The sequence below is a fragment of the Pristis pectinata genome, chromosome 14, assembly GCF_009764475.1.
Source record: "Pristis pectinata isolate sPriPec2 chromosome 14, sPriPec2.1.pri, whole genome shotgun sequence".
NCBI classification, from domain to species: Eukaryota; Metazoa; Chordata; class Chondrichthyes; order Rhinopristiformes; family Pristidae; genus Pristis; species Pristis pectinata.
The window spans coordinates 47,425,017-47,448,949 of NC_067418.1; the positions used below are offsets into that span (position 1 = coordinate 47,425,017).

At 42.4% G+C, this 23,933-nt stretch overlaps 1 protein-coding gene across 1 annotated transcript in view; it reads left to right on the forward strand.

The window, feature by feature from the left end:
- Positions 1–13,216: 13,216 nt before the first annotated feature.
- LOC127578005 (astacin-like metalloendopeptidase) overlaps positions 13,217–23,933 on the forward strand; it is a 28,576-nt gene continuing 17,859 nt past the window's right edge. The window contains exons 1-2 of the mRNA XM_052029711.1: positions 13,217–13,241; positions 14,039–14,188. Coding sequence (XP_051885671.1) covers positions 13,217–13,241; positions 14,039–14,188 — 175 coding nt within the window. The remainder of the gene's footprint in view (positions 13,242–14,038; positions 14,189–23,933) is intronic.

Here is a 23,933-nt window from a genome sequence, read left to right on the forward strand (position 1 = left end):
CTACCGCGTCCATCAGCCGCTGTAAGGTCTGCGCAGCGTTCTTAAGGCCGAACGGCATCCGAAGGAATTCGAACAGGCCGAATGGGGTGATAATCGCAGTTTTGGGGACGTCATCCGGATGGACCGGGATTTGGTGGTATCCCCTAACGAGGTCCACTTTGGAAAAGATGCGGGCCCCGTGTAAGTTCGCTGCGAAGTCCTGGATGTGAGGGATGGGATAGCGGTCCGGGGTGGTGGCGTCATTCAGCCTGCGGTAGTCGCCGCAGGGCCTCCACCCTCCGGTGGCTTTGGGGACCATGTGCAGGGGGGAGGCCCAGGGGCTGTCTGACCTGCGAACAATCCCCAGCTCCTCCATGTGACGGAACTCTTCCTTTGCCAGGCGGAGCTTGTCTGGAGGTAATCGTCATGCTCGGGCATGAAGGGGTGGCCCTGTGGTAATGATGTGGTGTCGTACCCCATGTGCGGGCCGAGAATTTGTAAACGAAGGTGCCAAAATCGATGGGAATTCGGCTAGGAGCTTGGCGAAATCGTCGCCAGAAAGGGTAATGGAGTCCAGGTGCGGGGCTGGTGGGCTGATTTCTCCCAGGGGATAGGTCCGGAGAGTGCTAGAGTGGACTAACCGCTTCCTTCGCAGGTCGACTAACAGGTTGTGGGCCCGAAGGAAATCGGCGCCTAGGAGTGGTCGGGCGACGGTGGCAAGGGTAAAGGTCCAGGTAAAACGGCTGCCGCCAAAGTGTAATTGAAGCGTACGGGTGCCGAAAGACCGTATCGTTGTACCGTTGGCGGCATTGAGTAGAGGACCTGGTGGCCTGTCACGAGTGTCGCGGCCTGTCGGGGGCAAAATACTGACCTCCGCTCCAGTATCAACGAGGAAATGCCGTCCAGATTTCTTGTCCTGAACGAAGAGGAGGCTCTGTCGGCGGCCAGCCGCCGTAGCCATCAGCGGCGGCTGGCCCTGGCGTTTCCCTGAAACTTGCAGGGTGGGCGGCATCGACGGGCCTCCGCACCCCACCTCTGATGGTAGAAGCACAGCTGGTCACCCGTGTCGTCGTCTGCGTTCCTGGGGTGTGGCTGCTCGGTTGCTGGGGCCGGGCGAGGCAGGCGTTGGGCTCGCGGCCTGGTGATTTGACTGACGGACGAACCGCTCTCGCGCTTGGCCCTCCACAGGACATCTGCCCGGGCGGCCACCTCACGGGGGTTGCTGAAGTCGGCATCAGCTAACAACAAGTGGATGTCATCGGGGAGCTGTTCGAGGAAGGCCTGTTCGAACATCAGGCATGGCTTGTGTCCCTCGGCCAATGCCAGCATCTCATTCATTAGGGCGGATGGGGATCTGTCCCCCAGGCCATCCAGATGAAGCAGGCGGGCGGCGCGCTCACGACGGGAGAGGCCGAAGGTCCGGATCAAAAGATCTTTGAAAGCCGGGTACTTATCTTCCTCCGGAGGCGACTGGATGAAGTCTCCAACCTGGGCGGCTGTCTCCTGGTCCAGAGAGCTAACCACATGGTAGTACTTCGTGGAGTCGGAGGTGATCTGCCGAAGGTGGAATTGCGCTTCAGCCTGGTCAAACCAGACGCTGGGCCGAAGTGTCCAAAAGGTGGGCAGCTTGAGGGCCACTGCGTTGGCTGCTGCGCTGTCGTCCATTTCGCGGGTCCAAAAGCCGTTTGGACCGTCGGGGTCACCAATGTAGCGGTTGCTACCGCAGAATAAAACAAGACTCTACTCGGAGGATTGCCAAACAGAACTGGTTTATTTTCCCGCCTTGTGCGGGCCCTTTAAGGGAGAAAAACTCCCGCCCAAAAAACCGGCAATGACGTAAGTCCTACGTCATCAGGACTTTCCCGCGCGCGGGTTCTCCCCGTCGCTCGGAAAGACGAGGCCCGCCGCCATCTTGGGCCTCGTCACTCCGACGCCGCGCGACCCGACTGCCGAGCCGGTTCGCCCGACTAGACGGTGAGTCGCCACAAAACTGGGATATATTGCACTTGATCTCCTCACCCAAATTATTGATAAAGAATGTGAACAATTGGGGCCTAGCACCAATCCCTTCAGCACCAGAAAGTTATAGCCTTGTAAAACTAAAATAATACATTTATTCCTAATGTCTCCTGTTGATTAATTGATCCATGTCAGTATATAACCTTCAATCTCATGTGTTCTAATTTGTTTCATAACCACTTACCACAAGCCTTTTCAAAGTCCAAATACATCACATATCTGTTCTAGTTACAACCTCAAAATTTGTCAAATATGATTTCCTTTTCAGAAATCCACATTGACTCTGCCCAATCCCATTATTATTTTCCAAGTGCCCTATTACTCCTACCTCTGATGGATCCTATCATTTTTCCTATTATTGATGTCAAGCTAACTGATCTACATGTCAGACAGACTGGGCAATCTAGCTGGAGGTTGCTCAGATAACTTCTAAAGTCCACACAATGTATTAAACTAACCTTGAATTTTTTTTGCCAGCATTCATTTGCTGAGCTACTTGCTCATCAAGTGAATGCTCCATGGGATACCACTGTCAGTAATCCATTATTGGAGGTTTTGTGATTAGTGTGGTAAACCACTTTAAGGAGGGGTGGGGACCTTGGAACAAGTGGCAAAAACATGTCTATCTGCAAAGGGCATATTGCCAGAGTCTTCAGACTAACTGGCCTGTCTGATAAACAGGATCAGTTTTTAAAGGCAGTCATTCACAGACTTGTGTGACATCCTTCACGATAACCTTTGGATAACCCTCAATGGAAATCGAGTTGATGGTGATTCTCAGCTTTCTGGTTGCTGCATCATTCCAGGAGTTCTAGGCCACATTTGTCAATTTTGTGCTCGCCACAGCATAAGAGAGATCACCAAGGCTCTCTACTCACAATGATACCTTTCTTGATTTCAGTAGCGCATAGTTGGCATCTTGGGCAGTGTGATCTGTTGGCTTCCCATGAATGCAGGCAGCTATTGACTGTACTCATTCCATCATAAGAGCTCTGATTAATAATGGAGATCATGTTATCAACAGAAAGGATTTTCATTGCCTAAATGCCCAGCTGATTGTTGCTAATGAACCAAATTTCTTGGTGGCCAATGTCTTGTTTCCTCTTCACCCATGACTACCTCATACGGCAGAATATGCAGTGATGGACACTTTTAAAAGCCAACCATAGACGGAAGCCAATGCCAGAAGAAGAGCAGCATCTAGGTTTGGAATCCAGTTGTCGTGAAGCAGAACCTGAAGACTACCAGAAGCAGGAAGACAATGAAGGCTACTGGGTTTCCTGGCCCAACATCAACAGCCATATCTCTCAGATGAACGAAAGAGGGATGCATTGCTGCACAGCCTATATATAAAAAAAAACATCCAGATGGAGAGGTGTTTTCAAAAGGAGTCTGTAAGATGCTGTTCTATGTCCCACAAGATTGGGAATGATTTTTTTTTCATTACACCTGTGCATTCTGAGGTGGTTGATGAGATCAATGTGGGACCCATAGACTTTGCCACAGTTGGTACACAAGCTGCTTAGTGGGGAAGGTGGGTAGTTTAGGAGGTGATGTGCATGATCTGCCATTTACACTGAGCCTCTGTGTGCTTTTGATATACGGAGCTTAGGTTCTCAGTGCTATCCTGAATGCTCCTTTTCCATTTTGAGCAGTCATGGACCAGAGATTCCCAGGAGCTGGTGGAGAAGTAGCCCTTTCAGAAAGAACATCCTTAAATAATTTCCTCATGACAGAGCTTGGAATAGAGTGTTTGTTTCAGCTGCGTGGTGTCAGGCAGGCAAATGATGAGGCTTACTTGAATAAGGCTTTTAACTGTATTAGGGCCTTAATGATGGGGATGTTGGGCTAGGAAGGTTGATGTTTGTTTGCTTATCCTCACTGTGGAGCTGAGCGATTTTTGCAGTGATAGCATTGATGGTGTCTCCCCAATGCTTTTGAAGTGCCTGCTATTGTTCAAGTCTCAAAAGCATATGGGAGGTCAGGGATCGCTATTGCTCAATATTAGGAATTTTGTGCATGATCTTCAAACATCCCTTTCCTCATGATCAAAGCTGGCACGGTGAAGATGATGACGAATTTCATCATCAAGGCCTGCCTTTATTAAGAGCTGGCTCTGGAGGTAGAGGTCCACATCTTATAGGGTCCTGTTATAGACCTTTATTATTGTTTAATGAGAGCAGGTTGGTTGAGGACCATGGATTTGCAGGTGTTAAGAGTAAGGCATGTCCTGTCATGCACTTCAGTGATCAAGTTGAGAATAACTTGGATCTTGGCCTCCGAACTTGCACATACTGCAGCTCAATCACTGAGGTTGGAGTGACTTGAGTTCTGGAGTGGATGTGATATAGATTGAACAAATTCTCATTAGTCCTATGGTTTAGTTCCACACCATCAGGAAGCTTGTTGGAAGTGGGGTGCAGTTTTGTGGTGAGAAAAAATGGAAAATGTGTTGGGACAATGACACAACATTACTTACCACTCTCCACACCAAGATTGGACCTGTTGTGGACCCATTGGTTACTATCATGAAGTAAATGTTTGCCTGTATTCATGGATTGCACTCTTGAGCTTAGAAGGAACTCCCTGGCAACATCTGCCAAGAAGATCTCCATGACCCCCTTTCACAAAGAATATGTCTCCTGCAGTTTCTGTTTCTCAACAAATGCTCAATGCATTTTTGACCACCTTAACTTACAAAGGTATTATTGCATCACTGAGGAAGAAGTAGGAGATGTGGGAGAAGTCTCATAAAATTTTGTTGAGAAAATCAAACTAATTTGCTTCTACAAGTATGGCTCTAGCCACAAAGATTGATGGCATTTACTTATTTTTTATAAGTTCACCCCAGAGATAGTAAGCAAAGTTTCAGGGTGGATCATGAGGTTGGTTGCTACTCTACCAACCCCATGAATCACTCTGGACAATCACTTCAGCCCAGCATTGAAATAATGGCTGCATAGAGGTCCAGTTTATAATTGACTAGTAGGAATTTGTGAAAGCACCTCCTCCATCAGAAAGAAAAGTTCAACTTGTTCCTGCTCTAAAAGTTGTCATTGTTTGGATGTGAACCTGAATGTCTGTAAATTGGACTCAAAAGCAAAACACATCCTCACTTGGGAAACAGAAAATTCTTTGCTTCCAGTTCACTCATTCCCTATACTGCATTTGACTGCATGAAGGAAAATACCTGATTACCTTCATCATACACATTGAAGCAGGTTTGGAAAGGATCCTTCGCCAACATCAGTGGAAAATAGCCTGTCATCGAAAGCTGCCCTCCCTGCCCTGACTAATGTTTATATTATCAGATGGAATTCATGGCTGTCAGACAGAACTATTGGGTACTGTTATTTCCTCCCGATAAGAAGACTGATGGGAGCACACATATGCTCTCTTATTGATCATATTGTGGTGGGTTGAGTGAAAGCCGACCCTGTGTTTTCATTGAAGTGTGAAAAGAAATGGAGGCACATACTATTAAATGAGGAAAGAAATACTATCTTAACACTGCAGGAGTTAATTGGGAAACAATACTGTATTATTATGAATTTTCAAAAAATTAACATCTGTAATTATCATTTATTACAAATTTGCAGGTAATTTGCAAAAAAGAATTCAAGACTCCAGCGATGTGGATATATTTACCAGAATTTCAGAAATTAACAAGGATTTGGGTAAGAATCATAAAGTGCATTCTTGGGAGTTTGTCTGCAACTGAATGCTCAGCAAAATAGATAGAAGTAAATATTTAACAGAACTTATGTAATGTTACTTCATTGGTGAATGCATTGCACTACATCAAACCATGTCAGAAGAACCATTTGCATTTCTAGTGCATCTTTCATGTCTATTTAAGGATGTTCAAAAGCACCTTAAAGCTAATGAAATATTTTTTGAAGTAGAATACAGGAAAGGTGGTGACCAATTTGTGCACATCAAAATCCTACAAAAAGTTTTAACCTATTGTGGTCTAGAAATTCAGACTGCAAAACTCTATGAATACATGTTGCATAGAGGACACGTATAGTGTGTGCGTGTGTGACCTCAATCCTTTTGCTATGGTCAGTTTGAACATCCCCCAATGAAAATGGATCAAAATTGTCTGATTAAGGAATTGTTGAGGAATACTCAGAAGAAGCAACTTTTAGCTGTACTCATTTCATAACAGCCTTCCTTTTTAATAAGCTGCTTAGCCACTTTTCACAAGGTGGCCAATGAAGTACATGGGAGTTTTGAACTGCTATTAAAGTAGGGAGCCCCCAACTGCCAGAGCTGCTTTGGGTGAGGTGTTTTTTTTCTAGTGATTACACTTGCAATGAATGCTTCAGTAGTTGGCATGCTAGTGTGCTGCATGAGTGGGAGATGGGTCATTGGCAGAATAGACTTGCCCAGGGTCCCTAAAGAAAGAGGATAGAAGGGCTCATGCCCACTTCCCAAGAGCATGTAGGGAATCACTCCCCTACAGCCATGTATCAAAGGAGCAATGTACCTGCAGGCTAAGGTTGAAGTCTGGCAGATAGAGGCCCATAATTTTCTTCAGATATGGTTTCAGTCATATACGAAGACCCATTCTTCTGCTCTTCTTTCAGTGTTGGTGTCACTTTGAAGTTCTTAGCTTCTGGATTATTCTTGACAATAGCAGCTGATCTACACCATGTCATAAACTGCAGCTCCCTGCTGTGTTAGGTTTGTTATTGATGCTCTCCACTCAAGGAAAATGTTCATTATCACTTTTTCCTTGATTAGAAACCAGCAATAATGGGGAGATGAATTTGTGAGACTGCAGGATTCCTGAAAGTTCAGTATTCACGTCACAGTGTGCACCCTGTGTGAACCAAGAACTCCACAGGAATCACAACGGCTAAGGCTCCCAGGCTATCCAAATGGTCCATGCCCTGGAAATGAATTTCTCAGTGTCCTATTTCTTAAGTTGTGTTCAATGACTGCCAGTTTCAGCACTGTGCTGAGGTGGAGGGTTGGCCCTTGGGGACAATGTCTATCCATGCTTCCTTGGCTCCTTGTGTCAGGGTTCCAGCTGGTGTAACTGATTGCTGAGATAACCAAAGCTAAGGAGCTATGTGGAGTCCAGTGAGAGGGTGGGGGAGGGGAATCCCCATTTCCTATTTCCCCTCCCCCAGCTTCTGACATCATTCCTACTCTTTCCCCCCCCCCCCCCCATCAGCTTATCACCCCCTCACTTCCATGGACCTATCACCTGCCAGCTCTTCCTCCACGCTCTTCCCTCCACCGCTTTATACTGGCCATCTCCCTTCTTTCTTTCAGACTGTCCATTTCCCTCCAACGATGCTGCCAGACCTGCTCAGTTCCTCCAGCATTTTGTGTAGTGTTAATTGATCAGTGGCATTAAAGAAGCAAACTTTTGAATAGCTCATGACCTCACAAAGACTTTTAGTACCAAGAAGGTACATTAAGTGGAAACACTTGAGCTCATTGTCTTCTCTTAACAGTAATATTAATAAAACTTGCAACCATTAATTATTTAAAGATGGGAAAAATGATGGACTATAATGACAAAGTAGGTGGCCTCATGAGGCTGCCAAAATCTAGCTGAAGGAGACAAGCATTCTCTCTGATGTGCATGGAGCTAATAACATGGCAGAAATTCCCCCTAATATCTTCTATTGCGGGAATTCCCCCTAAGTAGCAGTCTTCCTATTTGTAACTGACACTCAGCGCCATGTATATAAACAGGGTTTTTTTGTGGACTATTAAGTAAAACCCACTATAAACTATTTTTAACGAGTTGACTTGTCTTTGCTTGCATCCACACAACACCCTCCATCCCAGTGGTGCCCTCAAGTTGGTGGAAGACTGTTAGCTTGCAATGGCAAAGACAGAAGATAGCTTAGAAATTTAACTGGAAGCAGCTGGGACCTAAAAAGCCTAGTTTGGTACTACACCCTCTTGGCTGAGCGGTGGTAATCTGGATGAGTTGGCTGAGGGGTGACTAAGTGAGTCATAGTGGTACTGCTAGTGCTGTCATCCTGGGAAATGATAAAATATTCTTGTTACCAGGCACATTGTCAGTTCCTTGGGTTCAGCAATCATATGAATTTGCAATCTAGAGTCACAGATAGATTGATACAACACAAAAACAGGCTCTTCGAGCAATCAAGTCCCACCTACACTTGTTTTCTTTTCTCCCTATATGCCTATCCACTCCCCTCACTGCTGCCCCCCCCCCAGGTTCTACCATTCACCTGCATGCTAGGGGCAATTTACATTGGCCAATTAACCTGCCAACCCATATATCTTTGGGATGTTGGAGGAAATTCATGCGATCTTAGGGAAAACATGCAAACTCCACTAACACAACACTGAAGGTTAGGATTGAATCCAGGTGGCTGAAGCTCTGGGGCAACATTTCTACAAGCTGCACCACCATGCCTTAGCTGAAGGATGAATCACACTGCTGCCATTACAGCCTTCGAGATCCTGCCAAAAGTTGAGGTCTGTACCACGATGATTGCAGCCTCCAACCGGCTGGCTAACAGATTTTTGATAGCAATAGTTTGAGCTTTCACCTGTACTTGTCATAGTCAACCTGAATTTTAGTGAATGGAGAACCCTCTGCACTGGGATTGTGCAGGGATTTGAATTAAGGCCCTTGCTTATCATGGTACATAAATGATTTTGCTTTAGAAGTGACCATTTAAGGTACTTGTTGACAATGTAGTTAACAATGAGAAAGAAAATTCTAGGCTGTATGAAGATATCATGAGACCAATTAGCTTGGTAGAAAAGTGGAGTACAGAAAATATGAGTTAATGTGATAGGGGAGGGCAAACAGAGCAAAGGAATAGGATGCCAGAACAGAGGAACTTTGGAAATCACATCCACAGATCCCTGAGTGTTGTGGGACAGGTAGTTAAATTGATTAAGAAGGCATGGGGATATGTGCATTTAACAGACAAGGCACACGGTACAAAACCATGGAAGGCATGCTGAAACTCTGCATACCAATTAGGCTGTGGCTAAAGTACTACGTGAGAAGTTTTGGTCGTGACATCAAAGAGAAGTGATACCACCAGATAAAGTGTAGAGGAAATTTGCAAGGATGCTGCCAGAGATGGAGAATTAAAGTTTTGGATAGACACTGATTATGCTGAGGTTGTTCCTTTGGAACAAGACTAAGGGGAACATGGAACAGGCCCTTAAGCCCACAATGTCTGTGTGGTCCATGAGGTTAAATTAAACTAATCACATCTGCCTTCACGTGGTCTATATGCCTCCATCCCCTGCCTGTTCATGTGTCTGACTAAATGCTTCTTAAATGTTGCTATCCTATCTGCTTGCACTGCCTACCCTGACAGCACGTTTCAAGTACCTGTATATAAAAAAAATTGCCTCGCAAATCTCCTTTAAACTTTCCTCCTCTCACCTTAAATCTATGCCCTCCAGTATTTGATATTTAATTAATGTGTAAATTTAATTGATGCTTAAGAAATTATGAGATGTCTAGATATCGTGAACAGGAAAGACTTAATTCCCTTAACCTAGAGGACTGCTTTTCTGTTCTTTCTTCTAGAATGGATAACTTTGTATTTCCCATATTATACTTCATCTGGCAAATTTTTTGCCTATTTGCTTAACCGATGCCTATCTATTAACAGACACACAAGAGGTTCTGCAATACTGGAATCTGGAGCAACACACACAAAATGCTGAAGGAACTCAGCAGGTCACGGAGCATCTCTGAAGAGAAATAAACACTCGATGTTTTGGGTCGAGATCCTTCATCAGGACTGGAAAGGAAGAGGGTAAAAGCTGGAGTAAGAAGGTCCTCTTCCTTTCCAGTCCTGATGAAGGATCTTGACCCAAAACATCGACTGTTTATTTCTCTCCATAGATGCTCCCTGACTTGCTGAGTTCCTTCAGCATTTTGTGTGTGTTGTTCCTATCTATTAACAGACTCTTCGCATCTTCCTCACAATCTACTTTCCCACCTAGCTTCGTACATAGATTCTATGAGGAATATGTCAATTGGATATAATATACTTGACTCCTTCATCTAAATCATTGATGTAGATTGTAAATAGTTGAGGCTCCAGGACTGATTGCTGCAGCACCCCAAGAGTTAGTTTGCTAACCTGGCAATGGCCCTTTTATCCCAATTCTGTTAGTTAGATAAGCCTTTATGCATGTTAATATATTGCCCCAATGCCATGAGCTCTTTATACAGTAAACTTTTATGTGGCTCCTTATTGAATACATCCACTGGCTCCCACCTATCCACTCTGCTTGTTACGTCCTCAAACTCTTATAAATCGTCAGACGCCCTTTTGTAAACCCATATTGACTCTGCTCGATAGTATAATGACATTTTAAATGTCCTGCCATGACCTCTTTAATCAAGGTTTCCAGCATTTTCCCTACGACAGATGTTAGGCTAATTGGACTATAGTTTCCTACTTTTTCTCTCATTGGAACATAAAACATAGAACAGTACAGCACAGAACAGGCCCTTCGGCCCACAATGTTGTGCCGACATAGCTATTCCCTCCTACCTACAGAATGTACATATCCCTCCATTTTCTTCTTATTCATGTGCCCATCCAAGCATTACGTTTGCCGTATTTCAGTGTTTCAGATTCCGGATCAGGCCTGCAAAGATCTGGACCCCATTCTACCACTAACCTAGCTCCTAGCTCTCCATCTGCTCAAGGGCTGCAGTCTCCTCTATTGTGTTCCCCATCTGACAGGGAGTTAAGCCTGTCAGTCAGGCTTGCTTCTAGCTGGGAAATCTTGTAATAAAAAATGTTAGGAAATAAGCATCTCTGCCACACCTCATGCATGGAAGCATCTTAATCAATATTAGGGCTATTGTGTCTGGGTCATATGTGTTCTGAAGCAGACAAATTCAATGGACAGCTTAAACTGTGATAAATATTGAAACTACTTCAGTTTAATCAGTGCTGGGAGGAGCTGGTCCTCCTGAAAGATCCTGAATAAGCAGCCTCCCTATAAGCATCATAACAGTATACTAACTCCATTATAATAGATGTTTCTTCAGAAGCACTCCAGTAACCATTTTTCAGTGGTTGGGTGAAAAAAGTTTAGTGCAAAAAGCTTTTCTACATGCTTTGGCATTTATCTTTTGGGAATGAAATGAAAATTTATCTTCTCAGGCTCTTGCTATAGAATGAGCCACACATTTGTGATAGATAGTAAAATTGCTTTAGCCATCGGGTGGGCGGGGGGTGGGTGGATTGTGGAAATGGCTTGAGATACAGTGCCAGGGGTCTGGTTGCTTGCAGCCATCAGAGTTGAATGGCAGTCTGTTGCATCCAAGGCTTAACTGGTGAGCACCAATGGCATCATCCCAGTGTAAATACTATGGTTGCTGCCCATTAAACTTAAGAGACGTACTATAAAAAAATGGCTCATTTTCAAAGGTAAGGCTTTTAGCCACAGTTGTCAAGACACTTGTTCTTAACCATTTCCACATTTCACAGTAATGGACTGACACGCTTATCCTTGTATATTTCCTTGCCAGCTTCAGCATTCAGCTTGAATCCCTTTTCCAAGTATATCTTGTGCTTCTCTGTTCTCAACTTTCTGAAGAAATGGGTCACTTTTTTACCCTTGTTATTTTTCCACAATCACCCTTCTGCAACTGCAGAAGATTGAAAATCTATTCATTTATGTCCTCCTGTTCTTTAACTGCAATTTATCAAACACTTGCCTTGCTTAGCACTCTCACTATTTTGATCCAGCTTGGACTGAAGCTGCATACTGTTGCAGATACCTTTTTTTAATTCTTAATACAGTATTTTTCCCCTCAGCAACTAGGTTTTAATATGCTAAAAATACAGATTTGGTAAAATTAATTTTAGATTATAAAAATCTACAAAATCTAAAGAATAATTGCTTTGTGGCATGCACAATCCATCTGCTAAATCAGATACATTGGTTCTTTGGAAATGGTTGCCCAACCATTTCAGTTTGTACTTAAGCATAGCGACACTTGCAGGCTGCCCCCAGAACACTCTATGCAATAAAAAGACGCATTTCTGCATTTCACTGTGTGTTTTGATGTACATGTGACTAATAAAGATATTTTATTTAATGGGCCATATTGTAATGAGGTTCTAAAGAGCTGAGTGTCACTGCATTTGATGTGCTGTTCTGCTTCTGGACTCACTACTCAGTCCAAGGCTGATGCAGAAGTGCCCTGACCTCAGTAGCCAAGTGTACTTTGCATCCGGCCCCTTAGTTAGCATGACCTCATTTGAATAGTTCACTGAGTTTGATTGAAAACTGCAGGTAAGGATTTTGTTCCTTGTTACTGAAATTTTTTTGAAGTTAGTACTTAAAGGTTTTTTTTCAAGTTTTTTAAAAGTTATTTAAAACTGTTTGAACAATTCTTGAATGTCTCTGATCATCAGTGAGCTATTACAAGTCCATCAGTGGGGATTGTGGTAAGGGCCACAAGATCCTGTGGGGTCTGGTGGCATACAAACTGCTCTGTCTTGGAGGATAGCTGCAGCGATGGAGAATCCAGCCCATTGCTGTAGTTATTCTATTCCTACTCAGTACACTTAATTGTTCTCCTTCCCATATGTTTGACTAAAATGAACATGTTCATGTGTTCATTTTCTGGATTATTTTCTTCTTTCAGCATATATTGTCCTCATCAAAAAAAAATGATCCAAATATGAATTTTTTGCCACCTTGACATAGGAGCCCAGAATTTGCAAACAACAATGATATTTCCTGCAGACCATTGAAAGAGCAACCGATGAAAATATAATGATCTCCCTAGAAACAAGTATCAGTTCAAAGAGGTCTCTGGGGTCCAGCAATTGTGATATCATCAAACAGCAAATCACATTAAAGAATTTTGTTTGACTGGAAACCTGGAAGCAACTTTAAGTAACTTTTGTTATTAATTAACATTTGGCAGTGTACTTATGATGAAAGTAGAAACTGAAATATCACAATATTTCAATTTTTTTATTTTAGAATCACTTATATTAAACTATTCAAATGTAATTACCGTGCACATACAGAAAATTAATTTCTAACAGCCAGGTATTTTGCTATGGCTTAATAAAATTTGTAAAACTCAGGTGACAAAGCATAAGATTTTCAGACTATTTTATAGCAGGTTATTTTGTAAATACCTGAAAATTAAGCCAGTTAAAAATACTTATCTTGATTTCATTGTAGAGGGTTGCAAACAGCTTAGAATATGAAGATGTGCCACATCACTGACAGTAACTTAAGGACTTCCTAGTTAAGATACACATGTATGAAAATCATGAAGTTACTGTTAGTTCCCTGAAGGAATGATAGCAAGCAAACTGGTAGATTGTTGTCATTGCTACCACAAAATTGAGGCCTTAATCTATAGGCAAGAAAGCCTCTAAGGAAAACTAAAAGTAATTTGAACCCTGTGTAACTAATCATTAAACCATATTCAGCATGATATTTCTTTTAACCCAATTAAAGGGAACCTGTAACTGTGTCAAGCATGTTTCAATGCATTTGCATGAGCTGTGGTAGGATGAAATCGAGAAGTAGTTCTAAACTGGATATTAAAAAAGGAATATGTCAATGGTTCTCAATCAGTTGATTTTTCTAGGAAACATAATGACATTGGAGAAATAATCTTTAATCCAAATTGTTTAAAGTAGATTATTTAAAGCCAAATAATATTCAGTTCTCATATAAGGTTACTTCCCTGAAATGTTTGAGTTAACTGCCTGACCTGCTGAATATTTCATTTCCAGTTTTAATTTTAGATTTTCAGCAATTATATATTTCACTTTGCTATCAAATTACAATTTTGCCATTGAAAAGAGAAGAAAAATGACTATTTAATTTGAGATCTTGACTCAAAAAAGTAGCATAATTGTTTTGGAGGCATAAGACAAATTTTCCCTCATTGTGCTTGTTTTATTTGATAGGTGAACACGTGAATGTATGTAATCTTTTGAAAATCTGATTACTACTTCAAAACGAGTGAATCTAATGAATATTTTTAGTATTTGCAGCTTACTTTTTAACTTAGGGCCATCCAAGGCTGATATTAAATATGGAGATATTGCAACAGGAAATTCCAAAAATGCCCTTAAGTGCCTCCACGGCCCCAGGTCCTGCTTGTGGCCTCGTAGACGTAGTGGGATTGTTTACATACCATATACACTTGATAGAGCCTTCAGTAAGTCAAACTACTTTCCTTAATATTTGTTCTTGAAAAATATGTATTGGAAATCTAATAATAGTGATGAAATAATATGTTAGAGATTGTTTTAATCAAGGATTTATTTTTGTTATGATTATGTTAGTTGCTTTTAACTCCTACTGTTATAATATATGAAGAATTGCAGAGGATTCGTAAATGGCTTTGCTGGTTTAAGGCCTTGCTTATTATTGTAATGCCTTATTCTGGATTTGGATATTTTAATAGATATGATTTCATTGTATACATAAAAAAATCAAATGATAGAAATACCCATCATGAAATATAAATAGAGGGAATATTTGACTGAAAGTTCAGAAATAATTACATCAATATGAAGATATTTATAGACTCAAGTATTTTAAGGGATGGGGAGTTCCAGATCTTTCCAACTCTAAAATAGATATACCTTTTGATAATAGTATCATTTAGCATTTATGAAGAAAAAGCTGTGGTCCAATACTGCACATGTGCTTCCATTCTAAACAAAACAACCATTCACCACCAGTCATCACTTTAAGCTTATTCGTCAGTTTTGTATCCATACAGACCCTTTTAATCACATTCGTTTCAATTTTTTAACAATTCAATTATGTGGCCGTTAATCGACTAACTTTTTTTTAAGCTGGAGCTATCTCTTTTGCTCATGAAAGGAAACGGTTACGATACTGAGGTCTATAATTTCTAATGTATTCCAAATGATGTTGTAGTTATAGAAATGACCATTTAACTTGTGGGACTCCCCCTGTAAAATTCAGATTTGACTGAGGTGGGGAAGAAGAATTTCACCGATAGTTTGGGTTGGAAAATTGGTGGTGATGGAAAGTAGGGAGGCTGGGGGAAGTGCAAATGGGAGCCTAGGACAGGGAAATAGAATCGGTTGAGGGTTGGTGGAGGAGAGGAGGTTGCAGAGATGAGAGCCTTAGGCCAGGGAAGAAGAATTGGGCTCATGGCATGGGTTGAGGGGTTTAGTTAAAAGGAAGAAGAATTAAGACTTCTGCCTTGGGTTGTTGGTGGTGGGGGGGGGGGGGTGGAGGTGGGGTAGGAGGGCCCAAAATTGGGCTGACAATGGGCCAAGGGATGGAGACCAAGGATCATAAGTGGCATTAATGTTGATAGTCATGTAGAAAGCCTGATTGGAGTTTATGGTTTCCATCAGGGCTTTGGCAGATTGTGATGTCAGATAATTTGTGGGGACAGAAAGTTGGAAGATTGGGACCTAAAAATTGGGGGATTGGCATTGACATTAGGATGGGTGGGTATGTCAGAATAATTAAAATCAAGTAAGGAACTAACCTGACAGGGTACCAATGTGGCATTAAGTTAGGAAGACTTAAGCCCAGAAATTGGATTGCATCGAGCTCGTGCTGTTTGGTCCAATTTCTGCATTACCTGAAGTAAGTAACTCTGATTCTGGTAGAATTATGGTGACACATTTTGGGTGGGGTGCTTGCGCATTATTCATATCAGCACACCTCACATTTTCCCACCATCCAGCATGTACCAAGAGTGGTCATTATTTGTCTAATGGACATTTCCATCCATACCAAACATCAATTGGTGCAAAGGTCTGCAATGTACAGCTGTCATGGGACAGCATGAGTAGAACAAGAACAATGTCCTGCTGATATTTTGCTTTTTCCCTATTTCGATGGATGCTAATATGGGGTGGCTTGACAGACCATCTTTGGAAGTGCTTGCAGACTGCTCAAAAACCTTTCAAAGTCCACAAAGTGTGCAATAGCTATCCATGAGTGCTTTTTCAGCATTCAGAGTGGCACTGCTGGCAGCAGTCCCCAATTGAAGATGTTGTTAAGGCCATGACCAGCTGTCCAGGAGAGTTGGCGAACCAGGAGGCAAAGTCATGCTCAAGGAAAGCCATCACATCCAACCTAGACCTCTCTGGTAAATAATGTATTTCTTGGATCAGTATTACCATGGCTGCCATCACTGAGATATGTGACGTAATGTAGGAAGACCTCCAGTCATGCTTTTCTGCCTGGACTATTCCCACTGTTGAGGCTGAAATTTCTTTGTCATATATATTCCTTGCTAAAGGACTTTGCAAGTGACAACTGCAGATCTTTGTCATGTTTCCCAGTTTCCTATTCAATGCTATATTAGAGAGATCATGTGGGCATTGTACTCATGAAGAAATTATTTCAGTGAGGACCAGATGGCATCTCAAGTGCTGGGATCTGCCAGCTTTTCTGGCTTCCCAGTAGTTCAAGAAATAAGTCCATAAGGAGTCCCTTTTAATAATCCCAAACATCTTACGAAGAAAAAAAAATTCCATTCCCTGCAGGTGGTGGTTAATCACAAGAAGAATTTCTTCATGATGAATGCCATGTTTCCAGGAAGCAAACATGATGGCTTTATCCTGATGAGATCTGGACATTTTCAGCAGCAGCACTGCTTAGAGAGATGAATTCTGGAGGATGAAGGCTTCTCCACTTGCATTCTCCACTTACTTTGCTCCACACACCAGTGTGCTCCCTAACCACAGCAGCAAAGGATTAATACCAAGTGCCAGCACGGTAGTGGAAAATGGCATTGGCCACTTTACGTTGAGATTGGATTACCTACATCTGTCCAAGAGTGCCCTGAAGTATATGCCAAGCAGATGTGGAAACTTCCTCATTGTGAGAAGTATGTTGCACCATCTAGCAAGTCATTGACAGAGGAGGACCAGTAAGAATACTCAGAGTCTGATAAGGAGAGGGAGAAAGAAGGTTATTGGGTAGATGTTCCCGCTCAGCATGCACAATCCCCTCTCCCATCTGAGTGCATGAGGTGGCCATTGACCACACAGATTATAAGGGGCTCCTTAATTTTTTTTAAATTAAGTAAGGTTGTGCCAAAGCGTGACGACTCATTGCAAACTGCTCTCTGTAGATCTACTCATTACTTCAACTATAATCATTCTACTCTTTTAAATTTAAATTTTATGTCACTAAGTTGTACTATGACGTTGACCTTATTGTCTACCTGCACTGCACTTCCTCTGTAGCTGTGACACTTTACTCTGTATTCTGTTACTGTTTTTACCTTATGGTACCTCAATGCACTGTATAATGAATTGATCTGTACGAATGGTATGCAAGACAAGTTTTCACTGTACCTCAGTACAAATGACAATAATAAACCAATACCAATAATAGACTAGTTCCATAAGGAGCCTGCAAAATAAAATTCCCCAAGTGGCTTTCTCTGTACTACAATTCTTAACACCAAAATACTATACCAAGAGGCTAAATGATGCATAAAATACTTATTACTGTGCACGTCCATCTGCACTGATAATGACATATGAATCAATAATTCCTGTCTTCAGTTATGTGAATGGCTTGCTAGAAAATCTCCACATTTACTAATGGGTGGCATACCATTTAATGAACTCAAATCTCTATTCTATAAGTGTAAACCATAGTGTCATTTTAACACTTTTTGTGAAACAAAGACATTTCTTTAAGCATTTCAGTATTTCATGGGAAGTCTCACTCCCAGAGGATACAACGGTATTACAGTAGACACTTCATGCCAGGCTCTTTTTATGGTGGCTCTGGCAGATTGTCTACACCACCCTCCCCTCCCCTTCCCTCCCTCCCTTCTTCCTGTCGTCTATTTTGTTAAGCTAAGTTTATGTGCTTTGAGTATTTGTGGTGACTGTCTCCTACCCCGCAGCCTCTGTCTCCTCCATTCCAGCCAAACTCTTCATTGCTGAGTTGCCTTGCAGAGTATTCCTTTTGAGGCCTGATGCTCTTCTCTGAATACTGCTCTGTGTCAGGAGATGCATGAAATTGTGTAGCCCCATTTTAATGCTTGTTTCTGGGTGTTGACCACTCCAACCAGATTTCATACTTGATTTTGGTAAATTCTATTTTGCACCGAACCCAACTTGGAGTTCATGCTGAACATAGGTGTATTTTAACTTGTGAGAAATGGGTGCAGTCCAATTTCTTGATATCAGTTGTCCCAGGAATGACCAATAATGTTAATCCAAGTCTGAGTTCATCCCAAGCTCCATTGCAAATGACATCATACTAACCACCCTTGATGCAGAAGTTGCTTCAGGCACAAATGAGTGATTCACACCCAGAAATGCCTAGTTCAATGTTTGGAGCAATACAAAATGGCTCAGTAATAGTCATCATCATGTTGCACTAAGAAAACAATATTTTTTTGCATGATACTGAAAAAGCAGCAGAATACCATCTGTTGCTGAAAGTTATAAATCCACAATCTCATCATCCACATCTGGGAAGAGGATGATACACTAGGCAACTCAGAGGTGTCATGGTCACATTTAAGAAAGGACACAAGTCCAACTGTAGTAACTGTGAAGCAGTCCTCCCCACTGTATTCCACAGGGAAAACGATCACAAGGATACACCTCGACTGTTTCCCACCCAGTGATGAACTGAATCATGGTGTGGATTCCATCCACCTAGAAGCACAAAATGCATGGTGTACTGGGAAGCAGTGATCCCTGTATGCTTCTGAGACCTGGGTTATATATATAACAGGTAATACACAGCTCTGGGAAGGTCATCAACATTGTCACTGCAGAATCTTCCAAGTTCACTTGAAAGATAAGCAAAGCAACATCATTGCCCTCGCCTAAGCCAGCATTCCCAACACTGAGGCCATAGTTATACTCAATTGACTTTGTTGGGTAGGCCATGTCGTTTGCATGCCCAACACTAGACTCCTGAAACAGACACAGTGTTCCTAGCCCTGTTGTGGGAAGCAATTACCAGGTGGTTAGAGGGAAAAATTGAAGGATATGCTCAAAACCTCCTTGAGGAGAGAAGATGCAACATCCCCACTGACTCTTGGGAAATCCTGAATCATGACACTTAAAGTAGAGATGGAGAATCTTGAGTCCATGCATTTGGGGCACAAAGAAATTCAGTGTAGATCCCAGTCAGGTATCTGCCTCATCAAGTGAGCCCTACCTTGGCCTCTTCAGACACCTCAGAATGCTCAAAACCCAATTGGAAGTAACTCATCCTCAATCCTAAGTGACTGTCTAAGATGACAAAAATCTGAAAAAGCATTGTTATGTGATAAAATTTTGATTTTTTTTGACTTGGAAAGAGACAGAACTGCCCCACAGATTCAGGTTCTAAATGGGGGCAAAGCAAATTTTGATGATATTGTACAGGAGCTTGCAAAGGTTGATTGGAGTAGGTTGTTTGCAGGCAAAGGGACCTCCAGCAAGTAGGAGGCTTTAAAAAGTGAGCTAGCGGGAGCTCAAGGTCTCATGTTCCTGTCAGAGTGAAGGGCAAGGTTGTCAGGAGTAGGGAACCCTGAATGACAGATATTGAGGCCCTGGCCAGGAATAAGAAGGCATGGGTCAGGTACATGCAGCTGAAATCAAGTAAGATCCCAAGAGGAGCATAAGGAATGCAGGGGATTCAAGAAGGCAATCAGGAGGGTAAAAACAGAGCATGAGATAGCTTTGGCAGAGAAGATGAAGGAGAATCCAAAGAGATTTTAATTGTATGTTAAGAGAAAAAGAGTAAGCAGGGAGAGAATAGTGCTCCTCAAAGACCAAAATGGACATCTGTGCCTAGAGCTGCAGGATATGGGCAAGGTCCTCAATGAATATTTGTACCTTGCAGAAAGACATGAAGACTTCAGAACTAGGGAAAGTTAGTGGGGATGTCTTGGAGATGGTCCATGGTGCTGGACATGTTAAAATGTATGAAGGTAGACAAATCTCTGGAGCCCGACCAGGTATATCCAAGAACATTGTGGGAGGCTAGAAAAGAAAATGTGGGACCCCTGGCTGAGATATTTGCATCTTGGTTAGCCACAGGTGAGGTGACAGAAGACTGGAGGGCAGCAAATGTTGTGTCTCTAATTAAGAAGGGCTGCAAAGAAAAACCTGGGAACTATTGACCAGTGAGTGTAACATCTGTGGTAGGTAAGTTACTGAAGAGGATTCTGAGGGCTAAGATATACGTACATGCATCTGGAAAGATGGGTTGATTCAGGGTAGTCAGCACAGCTTTGTGCGTGGGATATCAGGTCTTATGAACTTGATTGATTTTTTTGATGAAATGACCAAGAAGGTCGATGAGAGCAGGTGGTAGAGGTGGTCTATATGGACTTAAGTAAGGCCTTTGGTAAGGTTCCACCTGGTGGGCTGCTCTGGAAGGTTAGATCGTATGAAATCCAGGGAGAGCTAGCTAATTGGATACACAATTGGCTTGATGGTAGAAAGCAGAGAGTGATGGTGGAAGATTGCATCTCAGACTGGAGGCCCGTGACTAGTGGTGTGCCTTACGGGTCGGTGCTGGCATAGTTAGTTAGTTTGCAGATGACACTAAAATAGGTGGTATTGTTGACAATGAAGAAGGTTATCAAAAATTTCAGGGGGATCCTGACCAGCTGGGTAAGTGGGATGAGGAATGGCAAATGGAGTTAAGTTCAGATGTGCGAGGTGTTGCATTTTGGAAAGTCAAATCAAGGTAGGCCTTTCACAGTAAACGTTAGGGCCTTGGGGAGTGTAGAAGAACAGAGAGACCTTGGAGTTCAGGTACATGGTTCCCTGAAAGCAGAGTCACAGGTATACAGAGTGGTGAAGAAGGCTTTTGGCACACTGGCATTCAGCAGTTAGGGTATTGCGGTTGTACAGGACTCTCGTGGGGCTGCACTTGGAATATTGTGTTCATTTTGGTCACCCTGCTATAGGGAAGATGTTATTTAACTGGAAAGAGTACAGAAAAGAGTTACAAGGATGTTGCCAGGATTTGAGGGACAGGCTAGGACTTTTTTCTTTGGAGTGTAGGAGACTGAGAGGTGATCTTATAGCGGTGTATAAAATCATGAGGGGCATAGATAGGGTGAATGCACACAGTCTTTTTCCCAGGGTTGGGGAATCAAGAACTAGAGGGCATAAGTTAAAGGTGAGAGGGGTAAGATTTAACAGGAGCTTAAGGGACAACCTTTTTATACAGAGAGTGGTTTGTATATGGAATGAGCTGCCAGAGGACGTGTTGAGACTGGTACACTAACACTTTAAAAGACAGTTGGACAGGTACATTGATAGGAACGGTTAGGAAGGATATGGGCCAAACACTGGCAAATGGTACTAGCTTGGATGGGCATCCTGGTCGACATGGACCAGTGGGGCCAAAGGGCCTGTTTCCATGGTATGACTTGAGGTCTTTCTACTGTTAGGAGTTTTGCAAGAGCTCCAAACATTAGAGAACAGGCAATGGGAATTTGGAGGATCAAGACCAGACTCGATTTGAGGGAGGAATTGGGCCTGGGGACAAAAATGATGGTGGGCAGGGAGTCAATACGACAATACTGGGGAGAGGTGAGTGAGGTTATAAAGTGAGAGGAGTTACTTTACTGGAGTCCCAATCCAACACTGATGAAAACACTTATCCCAGAGATAGACCAACAATTAGGTGTAATTGTATATGGTGAGGTCGCATCTGGAGTACAGTGCACGATTTTGAACCCCTTATTTAAGGAAAGAAACATGGGCATTGGGGGCAGACTAAAAATGATTAGTAACTATAATGAGGGGATAAATAACTTGGATCTATTATGTTTGGAGTTTAGAAAAATGAGGGGTGATGTTATTGGAACATACAAGATCCTTCTAAGGAATGACAAGTAGATGTTGAGATGTTTCTACCAGGAGACATAGGGGAGACATAGTTACAAGATTAGCAGCGGTCATTTAAAACTGGGATGCATAAGAATTGGTCGCAGAGAGTGGTGAATCTCTGAAATTGTCTACATCAGAAATTTGTGGAGGCTGGATTGTTGCGGGTATTTAAAGAAAAAGTGGATAGATATTTAAAAGATTGGGGAATTGAGGGCCATGGGGAACTCACACAGAAGAGAGGGTGAGGGCTGGGGAAGCTTAGGCATAATCTTGTTGAATGGCGAGACAGGCTTGAGGAGGTAAATGGTGTACTCCTGCTATCGTCTTGTGTTCCCAGGAGAATGTAGATTAATTTCTATGGCAATGCTTTGGAAATGGAATGACATTACTTGGTAGGAATCTGATGCTGAAATTACATTAGACGTGAAAGTGCAAACCAGATTGGAAAGTGCCCAGTCGATTTTTTTTGGAAAGATGCAAAATAACTTGAAAATTGTCATTCTTTTGTTTCATTTCATACAAAGTGCATTGTATTCAAGTAACACTGAACTAATAAGTGGTAGGATGCAGAGTTTCAGAAGAGAAGATTACAGATGCACTGGAAGCAACCAGTGTGGTGATATTGGAGGTTGACAGGCAGGCAACAGCCAAGGCTCTGTTGGAGAGCTAAAAGTTTGTTTTTCATGGATCCTGTATCATTCTCTCAGGGGTGTGCCTTAGCAATCTGCAGTCTGAGCTTCCACTGGCAAACTGAGATGTATGGGTGCTCTGACGCCATGTATTATTAGTATTGATATTGTGTATTGGTGTTTGCATCATGGTTGAGCGCGAAAATGTATGAACAGAGCTGGTAATCAATCACATGCCGGAAGAGATGAGCTCCAAAATCTGTGCAAAGGACTATGCCAAGTTGGTGCCAGTTTCCTCTGTGCTTCTTATTGTAGACTTTCTATTGACATTATGCATTTGGAACTAGTCCACTTGGAACTATTCCACTATTCTTAAGTTAGGATCCTGTACTCCCCATCTAGCCTCAAAGTGAACCATTGCTCTCAATAGCTTTAGAAATGTTTTCACTAGCCTTGTTAGCTAAGTTCTGTCAATATACCCATGATAATCTGAGATTTCCTTAGATTTTGAATCAACTACTTGACATCCTTTGCTTCTGCAGTTTCTTCCTCATGCCATTAAGAATAGCTCCTTGGGATCATCAAATTACTATTTACCTACTAATTTAGTAAACTCCTTCCAATTTTACTTACAAAATTTTACTAGTGATTTTTGTATATCCTAGAAGCTGGAATTGTCAACCTAGTTCCTGCACTATTACCTTAGATGATCCCAAGGAGCTATTCTTGGCTGCTACTATTTTTCATTTGACTCCATTCCTGCTTCAACTCATCTACTTGATGAACTTGCTGAAATCCTAATCAATATCTCAGAGCTAGGAATATTACCCCTCCAATGCATTCATGGCTGTATTTCCTTATTCTCTGCATAAAGGCAGGCACAGTAATGTAGTGGTTAGCGTAATGCTATTATAGCACCAGCGACCCGGGTCCAACTCTGGCTGCTGTCTGTGTAAGGAGTTTATCCGTTCTCCCCGCGACTGTGGGTTTCCTCCGGGTGCTCTGGTTTCCTCCCACATTCCAAAGTCGTATGGGTTAGGAAGTCGTGGGCGTGCTATGTTGGCGCCGGAAGCGTGGCAACACTTGCGGGCTGCCCCAGGACACTCAACGCAAAAGATGCATTTCACTGTGTTTCGATGTACATGTGACTAATTACCACAATTTTATAAGATATATTTATTAAAAACATTGCTGTCGTGCCTTAACTCGTACAAAAATCTGTTTAGGCATCACCCCTGTACTTGCTGAGTTAAAGTTAAACTAAGCCACAACTTTAAAACTTACTCTTGTTTCAAATATCTTCATGCTTCCAATGCTTCTTTCTTTGTGACCTCTTCAAAGACCATATCTTGGAGTCATAGGCTCTGTAACTCTAAGTCATAAGACTTGTACAGCATGGAAACAGGCCATTTGGCTCAACTCATCCATGCCAACCAAGATGTCTATCTGAGCTAATCCCATT